Raw genomic sequence first — 23,650 nt, 5'->3', positions numbered from 1 at the left:
GCTCAAGCAGTTATTAAATTACTCTAGGTGACAACAAATTTGAGCAATGATGCATCTCGGTTGAGTTTTGATCAAGAGCAGAGAATGGATATTGATCCATTTGCTTCTAGCTGAATGTGACCTGAGATTCCTCCTGCTGTTGCTACTTTCCTCTAAACCCAGAAAAACCATCTAGCAATCCTCAGGAGAAGGTCTTTCAGCACAACAAACACATCGACAAATGTGCTTCTTTTGGGTTTTGTTACTTGAGAGACTTAAAACCACAGTGCTTATCTAATGGTATTGACCAGCAGTTTTAATATTGATTTTTGCAACTCTGTTTCAATTAAACTGTAATCAGTGTTTTTGTAGCTCAGCTAGTAAAGCATGGTGCTAGCAAGACCACAGTTATGGGTTTGATTCGCAGTAAACACACATGCTGTAAATATGATGTACAACTTAAATACACTAAAAAGTTACTTTAGTTGAAAGCATCTGCCAAACACATAAATTTAAATAAAAATTCTTCCTAGAAAGACGGTGAACTTTATTTGGGACACTTGTGTAATGTACAAGAGATTTCTTACTGCGCAGTTTGAGAACCAATGGAAATTGAGTACTAATTAGGCTCTCCAGAAACATAAATGTAAGACCTATTGAATTTGGCAAACTGGAAAGCAAAGGCTTAGTTTGACCTTTACAGTAAAACAACGAATACACGACTTGTCTTTCTAGTAAAGAGCTGGAACAGTCTTAAAAACTGCTTTTTATCTATTTCTACAGATTCTGCAAGGTTTGTGTATACTTGTGACCTCAACTTGTTACACACACATTACACCTATTTGTCACTTATACAATATGTACAGTTGAGGTCAAAGGTTAACATCCCCCTTTCAGAATATGCAAAATGTTAATCATTTGACCAAAATAAAAGGGATCATACAAAATGCATGCTTTTGTTCAATTAGTACTAACCTGAATAAGATATTTCACATAAAAGATGTTTACATGTAGTCCACAAGAGAAAGTAATAGTTGAATTTATAAAAATGACCCTGTTCAAAAGTTTACATGATTTTTAATACTGTGTTGTTAAACAGTTAAACTGCCTGCTGTTCTTCAGAAAAAACCTTCAGGTCCCACAAATTATTTGGTTTTCCAACATTTTTGTGTATTTTAACAAACATTTTCCAACAATGACTGTATGATTTTGAGATCCATCTTTTGGACAACTGAGAGACTCATATGCAACTATTACAGAAGGTTCAAATGCTTACTGATGCTCCAGAAAGAAAATAAAAACATGCATTTAAAGTTTTTGAATTTGAAGATCAGGGTAAATTTAACTAATTTTGTCTTCTGGGAAACATGTAGCATGTAACATGTAGAAACTTCTGTAGCCGTAGAAGGGCAGTACTAAATGGAAAAAAAAAGATATTCAGGCTAAATAAGCAAAATGTACACATCTCCATTCTGTTCAAAAGTTTTCACCCCCAGTCTCTTAATGTATCGTTTTTCCTTCTGGAGCATCAGTGAGCGTTTGAACCTTCTGTAATAACTTTCAGTTGTCCTCAGTGTGAAAACATGGATCTCAAAATCATAGTCATTGTTGGAAAGGGTTCAAATACACAAAAATGCTCGAAAGCCAAAGAATTTGCCAAAGACTATGTAAACATCTTTTTTATGTAAAATATTTTATTCAAGTCAGTACTAAATAAAAAATACCATGCATTTTGTATGATCCCTCTTATTTTGGTCAAACAATTAACATTTTGCAGATTCTGAAAGGGGGATGTAAACTTTTGACCTCAAATGTACACATTGAAAAAACATCTTCAAGCATATAAACGTAGAAAAAGTGGTAAAAATGATTACAGACTATTCAATAATTCAAAAAAGTAATTAAATTCTAAAAGTTTTAGAATATGAGTCTGAATCCTTGCTATTTGTGACAATGACTCATTTCACTAATGACAGAAAAATATAGAATTCTATTTACAAATCAGATTTAACATGGTGATTGCTCATGGTGAATCATGTGTCTTTTTCATGGCAGCTTCATAATGAGCCCAGACATGAGGGGAGGATATGAATATTCACGGCTGGAGCTCCGCCCCTCCTGCCGAGAGAAAACTGGAGGGAGAGCGCAGGTTGTGTCCTTAATGAGGCTTGTCAACGTGAGCGGGCTTCATCCATTCCCATTCCCATTCCCTGCAGCTGCCTAGAGATGTATGAAAACAGCTCCGCCATGGCCACCAGTATGCATTATTACCCTGCATTAGTGCATGATTAGCATCTCAGAATCTAGCAGGTGCTACACTCATGCAGGGAGCCTTTTACAAATGCCGTGGCTGCATGTGCCATGGCCTTAGTAAAAATAGCTTTTCTGTGCATAATTAGTCACAGAAGCGCTACTATCAGAGTCAATATTGTTGGAAAACTTATTAGAGAAGCTTTGAACGATGACAGAGACTGTTTTTTTGTCATTTTGTCTAAATTCAGCATGGTGGCAGATAACAGTACGGATTAAGAAATTAAATCAAATCACCTTCAATCGAAGGTTACTAAAATGAAGCATGATTTTTATTGGTCTCACATTGGAAGATTATCATTGGATCTATAACTGTTTCTAACCTGGAAGTAGGTGAACTGCGAATGGTAGAGATCAGGGTAGATGTGCAGGGTGGTGCCCACTACAAGCAGAGACTCAAACTTGTGTAGAGATGAACTGATGTATCCAGTGAAGCCCAAACACCAGATTTTGAGCAGAGCTTCCAAATCAAACAGCACAGTGAAGGCGACCTGAAAATGACAGAAAGCCACAATGAGAGGCAGGAAGTATGATAATGGAGAGCTGTTCCTTGCGTGCCCATTTCTTAGTAATTGCTTTTTAAGTATCCCTAGAGCCTTTGGGTTTTGCAATGGGAACACGTATGTGAACACATCCACATTCAAACAAAGAGAGCTGAAAAGCCATTTCCATTCATAATAACTCTGTAAAAAATACAGTATATAGGAAGGACGTAATGGGAAATAAATGCAATCTTAGTGAGATGCATTAAGGCACGGGAATGTCAACAGACGACGGAAGACAAAAATAGTATTTCCCCAGTTTTCCCCCATTTGGTCTGATCCAAATAAAGAGCAGCGTGGATTAATGATGAGATGGATCGGCCTGTGAATATGTGGGGTGCCTCTTCCTCCTTATCTCCGTCTTTCAGCTTGGAGTGGGCGGGTGGCCACACTCCTCTATCTGTCTTTGTTCCCACTGTGCCACCTGCATACTGATTGCAGAGGCACTGCGTGGCAAACAGGACACATATACACACACACACACACACACACACACACACACACACACACACACCAACCCGGCGCTCGCTAAAATGGAGTGTTGCCCACAAGCTGTTTTCGCCCACGTTGTCACTCAGTTGATTTAATCTCAGGCTTTTTAAGGCGACAGAAAGTGATGAGGATATGTATATATGAGCTTTCAGGAAAATCTGATCTGCTGATGCATTTGAGTGCAATAACAATATAAAGCTTCTTATGCCCATCTCATTACTCAAGATAACAGAGCAAAATAGTCTTTTAAAACTAATAAACGTTTCCAAGACAAAGAAAGCGCAGAAAACACATCCCGGAAAAGTTTATTATCAAGTAGCATCTTGACACTGAGTTTTACCGTTTTGAAATCCATTCAGCCGTTTTCCTGTTCTAGTGATATCACTTTTAGCATAGATCATTGAATCCTATTAGACCAATAGCATCGCGTTCAAAAATGACCAACGAGTTTCGGTATTTGTCCTATTTAAAAACTTGACTCTTCTGTAATTATATTGTGTACTAAGATCGGCGGAAAATGTAAAGCTGCGATTTTCTAGGCCGATAAGATTAGGAACTACACTCCCATTTCGGTGTAATAGTCAAGGAAGTTTGCTGCCGTAATATGGATGCAGCAGGCGCAGTAGTATCACTCAGTGCCTGAAATTAGTTCCCAGCTAGGTAACTGCCAATGTGACCGGCTTTTTGAAATTGTGACCAAACTTCGGGTGCTGCGTGATTACATATTACGGCAGCAAACTTCTTTGACTATTACACCGGAATGGGATTGTAGTTTACATTTTCCGCCAATCTTAGTACACAATATAATTACAGAAGTGTCAAGTTTTAAACAGGACAAATACCGAAACGCGTTGGTCATTTTTGAATGCGATGCTGTGTTGGTCACATAGGATTCAATGATATATGCTAAGCTATGCTAAAAGTGATATCGCCAGAACAGGAGAACGGCTGAATGGATTTCAAAACGGTAAAACTCAACTTATTAACTCAGGGGGAGTTGGAGAATGAGCCTTTTTCCAAAAAAGTGGAGTGTTCCTTTAAGTAAAAAAAAAAAAAAAGCCCGTTTATAAACATAGCGGGAAATGACGTCTGTTTTGTTATATACAGGAACTCCTTTTCCTTTTCTAGTTAATTGTTATTTCCACCTCTTTCCAGTGACAGAGCACTTTATTTTGAGAACCGTTTAAGAACATCTGTAAGACCTGAGAGAACATCTAACTTTTGATTGGGGGAATTGTAAAGTTTAATAATTTCTTTTATTATATAAATTTTTTTTTTGCATTGAAAAATAAGGCATTGATTTTTTTTTTATTGTATATGCTGTCAATTATAGTTCCTAGAAAGAAAATCAGAATCGTCCAAAAACGGTATCAGCAGGTCACACGAAAAAAACAGATATCAGAATCAGCCAAGAAAACTGCAATCGTTGCATCTCTAGTATACATAGGTTATATGTTTACATTGGTTATATATGTATATGTAAATTTATATTGGTTATATGTGAGGGATAATCCATGGCTAGCTGTGCATTAAACGATTTGCACAACGTGTAGGCATAGAACCACACGATGCGAAACAGAGTGCATTTAATTGCTTAATGCGCAGCTAGCCATGCATTGGCCTGCTTATACTATGGTCTTTTACCATCATTGACAAGTTAAAACTGTTAATGAAGGGTAAAAATTACGGTTATTTTCATCAGTTACAGCTCGTTAGATCTAGCATTCTGCCTGCATCAAATCAGACAGAGATGAAGCAGTGCGGTAGGATCACATTTATTTGAATGAATTATAACATTTAAATTAATTATTGATCAACTGAGAGAGAGATGACAGTTGCGTGTGTGAATTACCTACGTCTATAGATCTCTCTTTATAAACAATGAAGCTGTGAGTCTAGCCACTTCAAAAACAGTGATTTTACCCCCTCGTTGCTTGTGAATATAATGTAGCGATCCAGTATCTAAGCTGTTTTATTCATAAAAAAGCAACGGGGCAGCACTGGCAACAAGTTTCTGTGCTCCTGTATGTTTCTGTGTGATCTGCTATCTCTCTCTCTCTCTCTCTCTCTCTCTCTCTCTCTGTGCGTCAATGAAAGTAGAGCATTAATATACAACAGTGAACAAACTGACCTGGAACTACCTGTGCACTGAAAGGTTGAAATGCATACCTGCCAGCAAATCATAGAGTATAGAGTATTCAGACAGACCATGACACAAGTTTCTTCTTAGTCTTTCTTGGTTTTATGTAATTATATGTGACCCTGGACCACAAAATCAGTCATAAGTATTTATGTATATTTAATATTTAAGTATATTTAATAATTATTAATATTCATCATAGTTCAGCACAAGCTCATTGCATAAGCTTATTGCACAACAATTTTGACAGGTCTTACCTCAGCCAGGTAGAACTCATCATTGGTGAGTTTATGGTCCTCGTCCTTGTGGTAATTGCTAGCAGCTACAATCACGTCAACAGCCACCATACTGAGGATGAACATGTGGAAAACTGAGGATCGCATCAGTTGCTGCAGAAAGAAAAAATCAGAGAGAGTTGTCATAAGCATAAGTCAGTGCAGACAACTTTTTTTGTCAACTGTGCATGTATATTTGAACTGTGCATGCATTTCAGTCAACTTCTATTCCTAGAGCTGCCATGCTGAGAAATTTTCTTTAATTAATTTGTATATATGTGTGGTACAGTACATCTTTTGCTTTGAGGTATATTCTCCCTTTTGAACAAGTAGGCTGGCTGCCTCCTCATACTGAGTCTAGCTGCCGGAAGAACATTATTTTCCACTTGATTCTCCACTCTTGTATAATGGAAGCTTTTAATCACAGTAAGGACTGAGCCAACTAAATGGACCCTCACTGCCTGAGCCCTCAGCAGGCCAAATGAACCCATCTCAGGCCCATTACAGACCCAGGAACATGAGGCAGGAAAGACAACTTAATTTAAGCCCAGACTGAGCCACCTGTCTGCTGCCCATGAAATCTGTCTCCGCTTAAGACTCTGGTAGGTATTTTTTCTTCTAAAAGTTAGCTGCAACAGTGGATGAATTATAATGGAGGTATTCGATTTGAAAAACAACATTAAACCAAAGGTGAATTATAAATAAATGTTCCTGCTACAAAATGTGGTACTGTATCTGAAGTATTATATGTTTATTTCTATTTTATTTTAAGATATTTATGATTATTAGCATTAAAGGAGAAGTTCACTTCCAGAACAAAATTTACAGGCAATGTACTCGCTTGTCATCCAAGATTTCATGTCTGTCTTTCTTCAGTCGTAAAGAAATTATGTTTTTAAGGAAAACATTTCGTGTTTTTCTCCATATAGTGGACTTCTATGGTGCCCCGAGTTTGAACTTTCAAAATGCAGTTTAAATGCGGCTTTAAACTATCGCAAATGTGATTGTAAACGATCCCAGCCAAGGAAAAAGTGATATGATCTGTTATTTTGTTTTTAAAAATTACAATTTATATACTTTTTACCTTCAAACAAACTCGTCTTGTCTTGCTCTGCCTTTTTTTCCAGTTCAAGACAGTTTGTCAAAAATCTTATTTTCTCCCTCGATTTCAAAAACAATCGTTTCGCTAGATAAGACCCTTCTTCCTCAGCTGGGATCTTTTACAACTGCATTTGGGATCGTTTAAAGCCGCATTAAACTGCATTTTGGAAGTTTAAACTCAGGGCACCATAGAAGTCCATTATATGGAGAAAAATCCTGAAATGTTTTCCTCAAAAAAAAATTTTTCTTTACGACTAAAGAAACATGAACATCTTGGATGACAAGAGGATGAGTACATTATCTGTAAATTTTTGTTCTTGAAGTGAACTTCTCCTTTAAAAGGTTCCAGAAGCCTATTTCTTCTCACTCCTGACACTGCCAAGTTTCTTCCAGTGGGGGAAAACCCTGACTAATAAGACATAATCTTTTAGGTCATGTGTTTGGAAGCCAGCATTCTAGATAAACAGCTGTCGCTGGAGCTGATATCATTGGTCTCTGAGTATAAAATACAACACATTAAAGCCATAAAGGTAACAAACAAGCCAGCAAACAGCAGTGATATGAAAATAAATTACTAACAAAATGAGAATGTGTTTATATTTATGTTTATACTATACCTGCCTAGCATGATTTGATTAGAAACAGCTTTGCTATTATTACTAACAGTACATTTCTATTATTGTCATCACACAGTGATATTTTCCTATATCACCCTATCAATAAAAGGGAATGAAAGTATAAAAGTAAATGAAATTTGCATAACCTGCATTTTGTATTAAGATGAGTAAAAAATGTATTGAGTTGAAGACTGTATTAATTTAAAGTTTATTTAATAAGTGATATTAAATAATCAGATGGGTCTACACCTGTTTCATACCCACGTTTCTTTCTACAGTTTAGACTGAAAAGAAAACAGTCACCAAAATCAATCACTCAATGCTGAAAATGTGATGTGGAATTTCAGGTAAAACTACAATACCCACAATTCTGAAAGAGACCCACCAACCAGAGAAGTAACTGTTACCATGGAAACAGGAATCAGGGGAACAGAGCTCAACAGTGACCACCCACTCCCATAAAGCATTGCGAATGATGTAACCGTCACCGAGTGCTGTCTCATTACACTCTGAAAGAACTTATATATATCTGTATACATTTAAATAGCCTGCAATAATGGTTTATATGGTAATATATGGTTACTGGGACTTTTATATAATTTGCAATGCTTCAAATGTAATGTGAGTACTGGCAGACTGGGGTAGGATGGAGTGTCTGGGAAACCTGTTTGGAAGCAATAATACTATTTCAACAATTTGTGCCCCTAGTGGCACAAAACACTCCAATTCACCAGCTATGCACACACAGAGGGAATACCCAACATGACCAATGACAGAGGGCCAATATCTAGTTCACTGCAGTGTCATGACAGAGTGGATGGCACAGTCTAACTTGTATAAGCGCTCACAGCTTGGGTGCATTTATGTGTTATAAAACAATGAGAAGACACACCAAAGAGATGCAGATAAAATGCAACATGTACACTCATCCGTCCAAATACATGAACACAGCTTGTGGGTGGGTGGAAAATCTCAAACGAGCTGGAGAGAGAGGAAATGAAAATGAAAAAAATAAAAATAAAAAACAGAGAGAGAGGAGAGAGAAAACAAGAACAGAGGAAGAACCTTTTGGAAGACCAACAGAAAGAATCCCACATCTCTTGGAACAGCCAAAACAGTCAATAACAATTATATAAAAGCGATTACACTCCTCTTTAATAGAGAGAGAAACCAGTCTACTACAGCATTGAACTCTTGTTTTTCCTTAATTTGTCTGATTTATCTTTCTAATAAAAGTGAAATGGAATATTATTTTATTACTTTACACACAGCGAAAGCATTTAGGGGAGGATCTGTCACAAAATATGTTTTACGCCTTTCTTACAGACCACTTTTTTAACAGTAGTCGCTTAGTCAAATTGCTGAAAGCAAAAGACAGCAAGAAGCAAGTAAATGGTTTATTAAGTGGAGAGGTGAAAGACAGTGGCAGTGGTTTCGTAGGCAGAGACATAAAAAGAGACATTCTCCCTCCGGGTTCGACAGCCAGACTGAGCCACATGTGGAACAATACGACCCCACACCACATACAACCTTCAAAATAAAGCTTGCCTTTGGAAAGACAATGGCAAAAAGGGCATACAAGAAGAGATTATCTGAGAACAGATTTTTTTCCTCTTCTTTGTGTCCAGAGGCTGTCCATCTGCCCAGAGAGATATATCGACTGCGGTTCCTTAGACTTAGTATGTTGTAAATAGAAGGTAACGGTTTTTGTAATTGGCAATTACACCGTCCCTAACCCTGCTAGGGCTCTGTTTGGATTGCAGTAAAGTAATCTAAAAAAGCCAATGAGTTGCACACTAGGAAGTCCCCAAATAGCATAGTTTTCTCAACAACTAGCAAGGCTAAAGCCTAAGTAAGTAGTGCTGTCAAATGATTAATCGTGAAAAATCGCATCTAACGCATCGCATCAAAAGTTTTTATTCCCATAATATATGTGTGTGTACTGTGTATATTTGTTATTTATATATAAATACACACACATGTATGTATATACACTATATTGCCAAAAGTATTGGGACACCCTGTTCTAATGAACAGGTTTGACTAATTTAGTAATTTCCATGAGTACAAGTCTTAAAGCCCCACTAAGTAACTTTTTTTACCTTAAAATAATGTTTCCGAACTCATGTCATTGGTTCATCAACTCATAACAGGGTGAAACGGCACTTTCGTATTCGCTTTGCGACCCTCTATCAGCCATAACAGCACTATGTAAGTTTGGGTCGTCGGGTCGCGGTTTTCTAGTTCAAATGATACTACAAATGCGACTTGCTTCACGGCAGGCTTCACAAAAGGTTTTCATACTTTTATAAAGTCATACAACATACTCTACCTTGTCATTGGACATCGTTATTTCCAAAGCCGGTCCTGGATAGCCTTTCAAACAAATAACGTGCATGTGACACGACGGTAGGCTAAATTATTTACGACAGCGGTAATGGACAATTCCGCTTCTAACCTGTAGAGGGAGCATTGAGGGAAAAGTTACTTAGTGTTGCATTAATGTTTAAACATATAATGATATTCTAGGATTTTAGTGCTTCTAATTTTACAGCAACAGTTTCGAAAAGACCCTCTTTGTCTATAAGGCAAGGTTAAAAAAGAAATGATTGATTCAGTCAGGTGGAAGAACTTGACTGGTCTGCAGAAAGCAAAGTCCTAATCCCAGTTGAACACATCTAGTGTGACTTTAAATGCAGACCTTGAGCCAAAAACTCATCACCAAACACCAATGACTTGTACATACACTATATGAACAAAAGTATTGGGACACCCCTTCTTTAGAACAAAAAAGGCACTTCCAAAACTGTGGCAACAAAGATTCATGTATATATAAATTGTATTTCCATCTCTGTTGCAACCGTTTTGGAAGTGTCAAAAGTCATTGGTGTTTGGTGATGAGTTTTTGAGTCTGCATTTAAAGTCATTTTAGAGATGTTCAGCTGGGATTAGGACTTTGCTTTCTGCAGACCAGTCAAGTTCTTCCACACTGACTGAATCAATCATTTGTTTTTTAACCTTGCCTTTTACACAGAGGCATTGTCATGTTAGAATAGAAAAGGGTCTTGTCAAAGCTGTTGCTATCAAATTAGAAGAACACAATCCCCTACAATATCATTATATTATATTATATTAGGATTTGTCCCCATGGAAATTTCTACAGTAGTCAAACCTGTTCGTTAGAACAGGGTGTCCCAATACTTTTGCCAATATAGTGTATAAAATATACACAGTACACACACATATTATATAAACAAAATATTTTATTCTGGATGCGATTTATTGCGATCAATCGTTTGGCAGCACAAGTAAGTCCGCCAAAAGAAGATATGCTGTCTAGTTGTTGAAAAATTACATTAAAGGTGCAGTATGTAATAATGACAGCTAGTGGTTGATATGGGTACAGCAGTCTAAATTGAAAATATTGTTTCTCTCGCCCCCTGCACTTCAGACTTGATGCTTACATGGGTTGCTAGATTGAGGACACGCAACACGAACGAGCGTAACTGACAATGTATAGCCAAAAGTATGTTTCACTTTTTCAAAGGGTTCTAAACGATCCCAGCTGAGGAAGATGGGTCTTATTTAGCGAAACGATTGGTTATTTCCTAAAATAAAATTACAATTCATATACTTTTTAACCTCAAATGCTTGTCTTATCTAGCTCTGTGTTGCACATGTACTCTGTGCACTCTGGTTCATGACAGTTAGGGTTAGGGCTGGGCGATATGGCTGAAAACTATATCACGATATCAGTGTTTCATATCGGTCGATATCGATAATTATTGATATTTTTATGACCCATTTAAAATAAGGACCAGGAGAAAAATATATTACACTCAAGCATTTTTATTTTAAACTTAACCTGCCTCTGATCATAATCCCCTCAGTTATTAAGACAGAAATGTCAACAGTCTAAAGTCACAATATACACTTAATTATCTCTTAATCCTCAATTCAAACCCCATTCATTGTCAATGAAGTGAATGGTCAAGCTAATGTATGGCCCAGAAGTACGGCTTGACCACAGGTCAGAGGTTGTTGCAAAGTACTTGGCTGATAATATTTATTTCTGCACAGATTGCTGGTTGCCAGTAGCCAACATTACTTCTTTCCCGGTACTTTAGCCTATACTTTGTGTAATAACAAAAATATTTATTTAAGTGAAAAAATAAGTCCAAAACTTTCAACATTTTGAACTATAGGGCCTTTTTTTTTTTTTTCAGAAATTCTTGTTTTAATTTTTCTGATAATCAAATGAAAGCAAAATCACAGATTTATTTTTAAAAATAAAAATAAGCGGAGCTTTACTGTTAAAATTAATACATAGAAGAAAAATTATATTCAGTTAAAAAAAGGGTTTAATAATAATAGTATTTTTTCAACAATTAAGTGTGACTCTTTATTTTATTTTATATCATATATATTGTTTTATGTAAATTATTTAAATGTGAACATATAAACACCTACATTATACTGTAAAAAGTAATACAAGACTAATATTTTTCTGTTACATGTTAAACCGTACTTTTATTTTGACAGGTTGCCGTGAAGTTTCAGTATGTATACAGTATGAATGATGCTAGTTTCACTAATGAAACGGTAAAATTGACAAAAAGTGACACTCACAGCAGCTTTGGAGATGTATTTATTGGAGTTTGTCTGTTCATGTGAGATGCAAAGGCCAAAAATTAGCGGGAGCGTCATGTGTGCAGTATGCGTGTAGTGAAAATAAAACGCGTCTCCTCCATTCATACATATAGAGGCAAACGGAACACGCAGGATTCTTATTGAAACGGTCTTTTTGCATTTCAGTTTTCACAGACACTAGTCCATATCGCGATCTGAATTAATTAACAGACCAACTTTTGATTTATTGGTCCAAAAATCGACGAATTCCGCGGCATTCCGCCCTATAGTAAAGTCCGTTTTTATGAATGGAGTCCGCGATCCCGTCTGTGAGGAGACATTGTAAACGCGCGATCATGTAGAGACAGAAACCAAATGCCGTCGTGTAAATAAGATAAATAACATAAGGCTATTTAGTTTGTTTAATACAACAACATGGACCCGTTCTGTAGGAAAGATAACCTGATCTGGCGCTATGAACTGAACGTTAAAGGGGGGCTGGGCGGGCCGACGAAGAATACAAAATATCGAACGTTTTATCGAACACATTTTTTATTGATATCGATCTCTTGTCTATCGCGATATATATCGTTATCGTTTTATCGCCCAGCCCTAGTTAGGGTATGTCGAAAAAATCAATCTCATTTTCTCCTCCAACTTCAAAATCACTGTCGCTGTTTTTTTTTGTTTTGTTTGTTTTTTGTAAAGGGCGTTTGACCTTCTTCGCACATTCACTTTGTAAACACTGGGTCGGTACTTCCGCAGGACGATTTTAAAGTTGGAGGAGAAAATGAGATGGGTGTTTTTTGACATGCCCTAACTGTATTAAAATAAAATAACTGATCATTTCGCTAGATAAGACCCTTTATCCACATCTGGGATCAATTAAAACCCCTTTGAAGCTGCATTTAAACTGCATTTTGGAAGTTTAAACTCATGTGCACTGTTGAAGTCCACTTTATGGAGAGAAATTCTGAAATCTTTTTCTCAAAAAACAATTTCTTTACAACTGAAGAAAGAAAGACATGAACATCTTGGATGACAAGGGGGTGAGTAAATTATCTGTAAATTTTTGTTCTGGAACTAATTCTTTAAGAAATCATACTGATTCTGTGCTCAAGAAACATATTTTATGATTATTATTATTAATAAACAGTTGTGATGCTTAACAATTTTGTGGAAACATCATTTTTTTCCAGATTTTTTGAATAGAATGTTCAAAAGTAGGCCTTTTATTTGAAATAAAAATATTTTGTATCTATGCAAAATTATTGATTAATTTAATGCATCCTTCCTGAAAAAAGCACACATTTATTATTATTATTATCATTATTTGATACTTTTGAACGGTATGTAGTTATATTACTATTAATGCATAAAGGACTTGTAAAGCTCCAGGAAATGCAGCCAGTGTCTTATAGTATATCTCGAGGGAGAAAGATGAGAGAATGCCAGTGGCAGTCTGGTCTGTCTGCTGCTCCGGTCTGGGATCACAGCTCAGAATTCACAGAGCAGTCTCTATGACTAATATGAGACATGACAAAGCAGTTTGACATTTTCAGCTTCTCGATGTTGGTTTTCCCTGGGGAGTTTCGGCTGAAGGGGGACTAACAGGTGACTCCATTTTCTCAGGGTCCTTGACTTCACCCAAAAAATGTCCCTGGCTTTCTGAAAGGCATGTTTTATTGCAGGGTTTGAGAGCTTGCTTGTGCAATTCATCCATTGTCTACTTCAAGACTCGCCTGTGATGTGAGGCCTATTTCTCTTGTATGGAGAACATAAAACCAGCACTGTCAATGCACTCAAGGTGTGGTGGCCTACTTCTTCTGATGTTGCTGGTGCCACATGAATACCTAGCAGAGCTGTCGCAATCAATTAAATAGCAACCTTTGTGAGGGTGGGATGCACCTCTCTCTCCATTTCATTGCATTTGATGCAGCCCAATTTGTATGCTCCAAATCTTCCTCCAAAAAGACATTCAGAGCATCTTGTTACCGCTCCTCCTTGTATGTTTGAAACTTCAGGCTTTACACCTGTCAGCTGACACACAATTAGTGTTCTTTACAGTAAAGTGCCTGTCATGCTTCATCAGTTGTGTGCCAGAATCAAAGCCAGCAACAACTCAAAAGGAAGAACATTTCTTCATGATTCAGTGCACGTCAGTGGCATTTGACCAAACATTTACTCATTCTTAAAGGAATAGCTCTCCCCAAAACTGTTATCTTTTACTCATTTCAAATTCAGATGATTTTTTTCTTCTGTGAAACACATAAAAACAAAGTCTGAAATATGTGCTGGTTGCTCTTATACAGTGGCATGCGAACGTTTGCGAACCCCTTGCAGAATCTCTGAAAATGTTAATAATTCTAATTCTAGTACTGTCCTAAGTAAAACATTTCACATAAAAGATGTTTACATATAGTCCATAAAAAAATGGCTGAAATTATTAAAATAACCCCCTTCAAAAATTTGGGAACCCTTGGTTCTTAATACTGTGTGTGGTTTTGAATTTGAAGATCAAGGTAAATTGTACTCAATTTGTCTTCCGGGAAACATGCGAGTACAATTTACCTTGATCTTCAAATTCAAAAAGTTTTAACCCCCCGGCTCTTAATGCATTGTGGTTCCTTCTGGGAAACATTCAAGTATCTTCTGTTGCTTCCGAAGGGCAGTATTAAATGGACAAAACTGATATTTCAACAAAATAAGAAACTTGGACATCTTCATCCTTTTCACAAGTTCTTAATGCATTGTGTTTCCTTCCGGAGCATCAGTAAATGTTTGAACCTTTTTTAATAGTTGTGTTTGAGTCTCTCAATTGTCCTTCGATCGATTTCATATCGATTTCTCTGAAGTATAGTGCTCAGTTGAACTGTTCAGAACAAACAAGGGACTCATGAACAACCATCACAAAACAAAAGAACAGTCGTAGATCATCCATGTAAGCACACACAGTATTAAAGGTCCCATATTGTCAAAATCGAAATTTCCTGGCTTTTTTCATGATAACTGAGGTCTAGGGGCTATGTAACTACCATATGAGTTTCAAAACAGTCAATCCACAGTAAACTGCACACAGCCTGCTTAAAGTAGCTGTTCATTTTCACGAGCCGCTGTGACTTCCGCAAAGATGTGACGTCCGATCTACTCAGTCACCGCCTTCAGTCACCACCCCGAAAGCCAACCACCGTCCCAACCTCCTTTTGTCAAACCCAGACAACAACGCATCCATTCCATTATTGAGCAACAACAACACGAAAACAAGTGGAGAAAACCCTGTTCAGTGGATAGATGTCAAGCTACGATCATTACACAGGCTTCAAAACAACGTGAATATAAGAGACCAGTGGCATGTCAACTTCAGCCTCTTTCACACAGCGATTCCGGTAAATACACGGATAATTTTTCCCACGATTTGTTCCGGAATTGTTTAATTTGGTTCATTCACAGTTGTTTTCTGGAATCTGTGCGTGCTTTACACACAAACCATAAAGACATGTGACGTTTGGATGTGAGATGTAATGCGACGCGTACGTTTCACGAAACTGAAACTAACCTGAACAAACTGTGCTTCAGCACTGATAGTGAGGAGCTGGCTCTGGCCGATCGCCGCTTCATTCCACTTTGCACATATTTTTTTGTCATGAAGAGTCACATGATAACGTGCATCATCACTACAACACTGCCTTTATGGCTCTGGCTTTTGTTCACACAGCGCTTGTTCCCGTAATTTTCCAGAATCAGCGCGCATTGTGAAAGGGGCTTTACTAAAGCAACAGTTATATAGCTTACTGCATTCGGTGTCTGAAAAAGAAAAAACATTAATGATCATTCTGAAATATCCTGTTGAGTATCAGCAGGCTAGGCTCTCTCTATTGCTCTGAGCTCGCTTACAGCATACATGACCGTAGTTACCTGTGATTGGCCTGGCTGTGCGTCACTCAGAAAACAACAGGCCAATCATAAGAGAGGCTCATGAATATTAATTAGATGGGCCAAAATCGACCTGTTTTTGGCAGAGCTCCTAAAAAAGGAGCTGTAAAAATATATTGAGATGGATTTTGGCACTTATACCGCAAATATATATTCTTAAGGACATCAACAACTAAAATAAACCTCCAGAAATGTGTACAATATGGGACCTTTAAGAACAAGGGTTCCCAAAATTTTGAAGGGGGTTATTTCAATAATTTCAGCTATTTTTTTGTCTTGTGGACTATATGTAAACATATTTTATGTAAAATATCTTACTAAGGGCAGTACTAAATAAAAAATAACATTCATTTTGTATGATCTCTTCTATTTTGTTAAAATTATTCACATTTTCACAGATTCTGCAATGGGTTCCCAAACTTTTTTTTGTTTTCTTTGCGCACAATAAGTATTCTTGTAGATTCATAAAATTACGGTTGAACCACTGATGTCACATGGACTATTTTAATGATGTCCTTACTACGTTTCTGGGTCTTGAAAATGTCAGTTGCATTGCTGTCTATGCAGGGTCAGAAAGCTTTCAGATTTTATCAAAAATATCTTAATTTGAGTTTCAAAGATGAACGAAGGACTTATGGGTTTGGAACAACATGGTGGTGAGTAATTAGATTAGATTAGATTAGATTCAACTTTATTGTCATTACACATGTACAAGTACAAGGCAACGAAATGCAGTTTAGGTCTAACCAGGAGTGCAATAAGCAGCAAGTGCAGGATATAGGTATAATTTATAAGTTATAAGTGTTTCTTCTGAATGTCCTCAATGGATGGGAGTGGAGTCCCTATGATGCGTTGGGCAGTTTTCACCACCCACTGCAGTGCCTTACGCTCCACAACAGAGCAGCTTCCTTACCAGACTGTGACACAGTTCGTAAGGATGCTTTCTATCGTGCAGCGATAGAAGTTCACCAGGATGGCTGAGGACAGCTGGTTCTTCTTAAGTGTTCTCAAGAAGAAGAGGCGCTGGTGAGCCTTCTTGACCAGGCTGGAGGTGTTGGTAGTCCAGGATAGGTCCTCTGAAATGTGGGTCCCCAGGAACTTAAAGGATGAAACAGACTCAACAGTCATCCCATTGATGTGGATGGGATCATGTGAGCCTCTTCTTCCCTTCCTGAAGTCCACAATGAGCTCCTTGGTTTTGGTGGTGTTAAGGAGCAGATTATTGTCTGTGCACCACGTGGCCAGGTGCTGAATCTCCTCCCTGTAGGCAGTCTCATCGTTGTTGCTGATGAGACCGATCACCGTAGTGTCGTCTGCAAACTTGATGATGGTGTTAGATCCATACACAGGCCTGCAGTCGTGGGTGAAGAGGGAGTAGAGAAAGGGGCTCAGCACACAGCCCTGTGGTACACCAGTGTTCAGTGTGACGGTAGTGGAACAGATGTGACCTGATCTAACATGCTGAGGTCTGTCAGTCAGAAAATCCATAACCCAGTTGCAAAGTGAGGTGTTAACGTCCAGGTCTCTAAGTTTAGTGATTAACTTAGATGGTCTGACAGTGTTGAATGCTGAGCTGAAATCAACAAACAGCATTCGTGCATAAGTGTTTGAGTGCAGCGCTATGGAGACTGCATCATCTGTGCTCCTATTGCCACGGTAGGCAAACTGGTGTGGGTCCAGTGTGGATTGGAGGGAGCCCTTGAGGTGTGAGAGGACCAGCCGCTCGAAGCACTTCATAATGATGGGTGTGAGTGCTACAGGGCGGTAGTCGTTCAGGCATGTTGGGTTGGAGTGTTTCGGCACTGGCACAATGGAGGTGGATTTAAAACATGCTGGTACAGCTGCTTGGGCAAGGGACATGTTAAAAATGTCTGTGAATACCCCAGCGAGTTGCTCTGCACATGCCCTCAGTACGCGGCCAGGGATACCGTCTGGTCCAGCAGCCTTGCGCGCGTTGATCCGACTCGGTGTAGACGTCTGAAGAGGCAAGTGTGATGGGTGAGTGGTCGGTTGAGGGAGTGATTTTGGTGGCAGTGTCTATATTGTCTCTCTCAAAGCAAGCATAAAAGTCATTAAGCTCGTTCAGGAAGAAGACATCGGTGGCTGTGGGGGTGGAGTGGCTGGGTCTGTAGTCACTGATGGCCTGAATGCCCTGCCACATGCGTCGAGGGTCAGAATTAGAAAAGTGCTCCTCTAGCTTAAGTTTGTAGCAGTACTTGGCCTTTTTGATGCCCCTCTTCAGATTTGCCCTAGAAGTGCTGTAGGCCTGTGCATCACCTGATCTAAAGGCAGTGTTGCGTGCTTTCAGCAGGAGACGCACTTCCTTGTTCATCCATGGTTTCTGATTTGGGTATGTGGTGATCTGTTTCTGGGTTGTAACACTGTCTATGGTATTATTAATGTAATCCAGAACAGAGGAAGTGTAGCTGTCAATGTCCGTGTGAGAGCCACAGGTGGCCTGAGAAGCAAACATACTCCAGTCAGTGTGCAGAAACCTGTCCTGAAGTGTGAAGTCTGCCCCCGCTGGCCACACTTTGATGGTCTTCACTGATGGCCTCACACAGTTGATGAGGGGTGAGTATTTGGGGGTGAGGAACAAAGAAAGGTGGTCTGATTGTCCCAAGTGGGGGAGGGGGGTCACGGTATAAGCTTCAGCCATGTTTGTGTATACATGGTCTAAAGTTTTATTTCTTCTGGTGTGGCAGAAAACGTTTTGATGAAATTTGGGGAGTACTGTCTTTAAGTTTGAGTGATTAAAATCCCCCGCAACAATAAATGCAGCCTCCGGGTGAGCAGTTTGTTGTTTGCTGATGGCCGCATGAAGTTCGTTCATAGCAAGCTTGGCATCAGCATCGGGAGGAATGTAAGCAGCTGTTATTATGGTGGAGGTGAACTCCCGCGGCAGATAAAACGGTCTACACTTAACCATGAGAAACTCTAGGTTAGCTGAGCAGTGTCTCCCAATAGTAACAGAGTTCGTGCACCAAACTTTGTTAACATAAATGCACAATCCTCCGCCTCTGGTCTTACCGGAGTCATCCGCCGTTCTGTCTGCCCGGAATGTGTGAAGCTCAGCTAGAGCAATAGCACTGTCCGATACATCGCTGTTTAGCCATGTTTCAGTGAAGATCTTGACATTGCAGTTCAAAAGTCTCTCTCTGTGTTTGATGCGGAGTCGAATCTCGTCCATTTTGTTCACCAGTGACCGTACATTAGCGAGGAAAATGCTGGGTAAAGAGAGCCGGTGTGGTGTTAGCTTTAGCTTAGCTCTAAGTCCTCCACGCTTCCCCCGTCTTTGTTTACGGTCGCGTCGCCGCCTTCAAGCACTTCCGCCCGGCCAGGTAGAGTGCGCAGCCGTAGGTGTTCTGGTGATCTCAGGGACGAGTCGAAGATTACTGATAAAACTGTCGGGAATGTACAAACCAATATCCAAAAGCTCCTGTCGGGTGTACGATGTAAAGGCACAACTGTTCTGTACAAACAGACCCGAGATGAGCAAGTAAAATACTGCAAATTTGCAGAAACTGGAGAGACACTGAGCCTCGCGATGTGTACGCACCGCCATCTTGGTCGTAGTGACAAAATTTTAATTTTGGGGTGAAGAAACCCTTTAAACCATTCAGGAGAAAGGTAGCAACCAAATAATTTATGAACAAATCGTGTTTGTTTAATTGTTGTTGTTTATTTTAAATCCGACTTAGAAAATGGGACACAATTCGTATGGACCAATTATTGATACTCTTATGGTGGTTTTGTGTCCTTTTCAAAGCTTGAAAGCTTTAGTCACCATTCAGTTTAATTGCTTGGAAAATAACAACTTGTACTTGTCTTCAAAATTTCAACAGAGCACACAAGGCATTTGCACCACTTTAATGCTGCACTTTACCATACATGTTCTTGATATGAAAACGAGAAGCATGAACATTCTGTTAAACATCTCCTTTTGTGTTTCAGAGAAGAAGAAAAAAATCATGCAGGTTCTGAACAATGTGAAGATGAGTAAATTATGACAGAATTACAGTTTTGGGGTGAACTGTCCCTTTAAGCTAAACTGAATATAAAGCAAAAACTCCAGTTTTTACAAAGAACAGAAATATAAAGTAGATGCAGCTTTTTTTTAAAAAGGAGAAAAGTCTGTTTGAGAGTTCACCTGTCTGTCAACAACCATCAGCAAAGCCCAATGAAGCATCTTATAGCACATCTAACACTCCAAATTTAAGTCATCAGCAAACTAAGCATTACAAAAGCACTTTTTGTGAACTCCGTAGGCATACCTTGACACTTTCGCTCCATTGTTTAATTAGAAAATAGGAACAAAAATAGCTTATGGGAGACCAGCAGTGCTCAAATCCCACTGCTTATCGAAGTTATTACTGCAGTGAGGTGATTCATGCTCTGTCTGGGACCTGCTGGTTAATTAAAGCTGACTGTCCTCCAGAATTCTCCAGCCACTGTTCAAGACCAGGTTAGGGATGCAGACGGGCTGGGTTCTGAGCATCACGGCTGTGGCTGTTGATTAGGCATGCTTATGGCTAGGAGAAATAGGTCCCTTGGGAGAAATGAGTGTTGCAAGGTCAGAGGTGGGGTAATGGAGGGTTTCCTCTATATAAATAACCTTAGCGTGGGCGCGTAAAGGGTGACTGCAGAAGCCAAGGTGTTTCCTCTATGGGTGGCACCTTCTGATTAAAATGGTTATCAATCATGACGTCTGGAGATTTCAACACAGAGATGCAGAGCGGGAAAGATACTGCAAGATCAGGGAACTGCTCTTCATTGAACTGTATTGTAATTCTAAATGACTGACCGTCTGTGTTGAGCTCAATCTACTGTAGGTTTAGTCCAATATGTTAATGTGGCTATCAGTGTATATAATTTTACTGTGAAAACGTACACATTAAAAGGACAGTTCACCCAAAAATAAAAATTATTCCATCATTTGCTCACTCTCATGTCATTCATAACATGTTTGACTTTATTTTTTTGTGTAAAGGTCACACTGAGTCCGAAATTCTCGTCCGAAATTTCCACACGTCAAAAAATAAATACGGCCTCCTTTTACACACTGCCTCCAAAACCTTTGTCCGTCATAAAAATATTCTGATCAGGTTCGATTTTCTGTGTTTTTGTATCCGTAGGAACAGGGGCGTAGATTTAGGGTGGACAGTGGGGATGTGTCCCCACCAATATCCTCCGACCATTGAAATGTCCCCACCAATAACTTAATCCACTTTAAAAAAAAATCGCGCTGTCAACATCAACCTAGACACGCAGAAAGGGATACGTTCTCTTCTTGAGTCCTCCCGCCCCCAAAACACATATGAACATTTTGATTGGCTGTGCCTTTCCTTGCTATCATGTGAGAAGCTATGGCTGCGTTCAGATACAAGCAGCGCCAAAAATGCAATGGATTTTTTTTCCCGTGCAAGTAGGTGTGTTGTGTGACATACATGTGAGGATGGTGGCAGCAAAAAAAAGAAGCTGGACATAAGGAGCTCAACCTTAATGCTAGTGCTTTTTTTTTTTTTACAGCTTTGACACATTCATTACAGAAGGGCAATCTATAGTCTGTGAATACGGCTTAAAACTAACAGCATACTAAACAGCTAAATGTAAAAGTATAAATATGATTGATCACTGTCAGTTCTCCTAATCTAATGACGACTATTTGTCAGAAATTAGTCTTGTGAAAGAAATTGATATGCTAAATACTAATATTGCCATGCAATTGTCTATTGCAGTTCACCAATAGACAATCCACTTCGCACAAATAGTTTTAAAAATGCATTCACTAACTTATGGAGCTCATATTATGACAAAACTTTTTGAATTTGAATTGTACAAATTTGAATTATTGACAAGTGTCATTTCACAAAACTGAATATTATATGGTATTTAACAGTTCTGAATTCGATTTTTTAAAACTTGAATACTGAACATTTGAAATTGAACACAACTGAATTTTCAAATCGCAGATTTTCAAATAGACATGTATTTTTAAACAGCAGATTTTTGTTCTGATTTCTAAGACTTCAAATATTCAGTTTTTAAAAATACAACTTCAAGTTTTCAAGATGAAAAAAAATTCGGAACATCAAATTCAGTGTTCAAAATTCAAAGCGCAGAAATTCAGATCGTACAGAAAGTAGGTCAGAGGTTATGCACAGGGAAGAGTAGATGATCTACGAAAAGTCGAACGAAGCATTTACTGTGACCGAGAGGGGGCATGTTTGGTTCACTTAGGCTAGTTTTGCCGTGGTCACAACATATTAACTCGTGGGTACGTGATAATACGCCGTGGCCACAATATATTATCTTGTGGGAACGTCATATTAACTCGTGGGAGTATGCATGTCATGGAAACAAGATCTTTTTGTAAAGATAATGACATGCCGCGCGGCTGCTGCCTTCTCTTGTAGTGGAAGGGTTTTGTGCAGTTGAGGCGGTGTTCGCGACGCGGTCACAGTGTGGACGCTGCCGCTCACAAAAAGATTTTTAAAAAATTATCTTTGCCTGCGCCTGCTGCGAAGCGCCGTGTTCGTGGAAGCGGCAGGATTTTGGGTGCAGGAGCAAAACTTGCACTTCGCCTCCGCGCCGCTCCCATTGAAAATGAACTAGACACTCGCGACTGCCGCGTCCCGTGTGAAAAGGCCTGAAGTGATTTGTGCTGTTTTGGGAAAGACATTGCTATAGTTGCAAACAACAAGATCACATTTGATTTCATTAAAAATAAACACAACAGAAATGTACTATATGTGTTCTTGTATTTATAATTCATAGTCCCATGAATAGTCTTCATGTCAGGCACATCTCTGTAATTTTTTTTTTATTATTATTGATCATACTAGGAGAATTCCATTACATGATCTTCGTTTTCAACACTGCCGACAAATGTTCTATTTGTTGTTAAAAATCTGGTTAAAGGACATAACATATTTTTATCTCTGGCGGCGCCTGACGCAAAGAGACGTAAGTGGCAGTATTTTGGCTGCAGGAGCACTGCTTGCCTGTTAACTGATCGGTTCTTTATATTTCATATTTGTATATTATTATTATTAAACAGTAGGCTAATACAATAGGCCTAATTTTATCATAATTATATTAACTGGTTAGGGCTATATTTATTGTTTTATATGCTTATTTCCCTTTCAATTCGTGTAGTGCTTTAATTAACTCTCTGTATAATTATGCTAGTATTATTAATATGCTAAAATATTTTGCAAATACTGTAAACGCCTGACAATTATGCCAATTAAGTTTTGACTTTATTAATGTATTTACCCCAGTTTGTGACGGTAAATGAGCATGTTTTGTTCATTGTGTTTCAAATGAAACTGCGTGAATGATGTATTCCTTAACTATAATAATGTAATAGTTTATCAATAACCCGAAATGAAATATGTTATATTCACCCTTTAATTTGCACTTCCAGTAAAAATTCCTCGTCGGCAAAACTTTCAGAACCTGAAGTCAAGAGATCTCAAGTATGATACAAAGCTATAGACAACTAACACAACCTTTTATAGCCCGCATACTAATAACAGCCTAGATATGTATGTAGTCTAATTTGTTGGGGAGTCGCTCTCCAAACATCGGGTATTAAAATTGCCTTTGAATATGCGTGCGCGTTTTGCA

General features: G+C 38.6%; 1 protein-coding gene across 4 annotated transcripts in view; it reads right to left on the bottom strand.

Annotated features, from left to right (window-relative positions):
• The window catches only part of nalcn (sodium leak channel, non-selective), a 130,305-nt gene that overhangs the window by 70,915 nt on the left and 35,740 nt on the right, over positions 1–23,650 (bottom strand). For all 4 annotated transcript variants that reach the window (XM_073845936.1, XM_073845937.1, XM_073845938.1 and 1 more), the window contains 2 exons: positions 5,721–5,852; positions 2,613–2,780 (listed from right to left, as the gene is read on the bottom strand). In XM_073845936.1, coding sequence (XP_073702037.1) covers positions 2,613–2,780; positions 5,721–5,852 — 300 coding nt within the window. The remainder of the gene's footprint in view (positions 1–2,612; positions 2,781–5,720; positions 5,853–23,650) is intronic.

This window comes from Garra rufa, chromosome 8, assembly GCF_049309525.1.
Source record: "Garra rufa chromosome 8, GarRuf1.0, whole genome shotgun sequence".
NCBI classification, from domain to species: Eukaryota; Metazoa; Chordata; class Actinopteri; order Cypriniformes; family Cyprinidae; genus Garra; species Garra rufa.
This window is presented reverse-complemented; position numbering and strand designations above follow the sequence as displayed.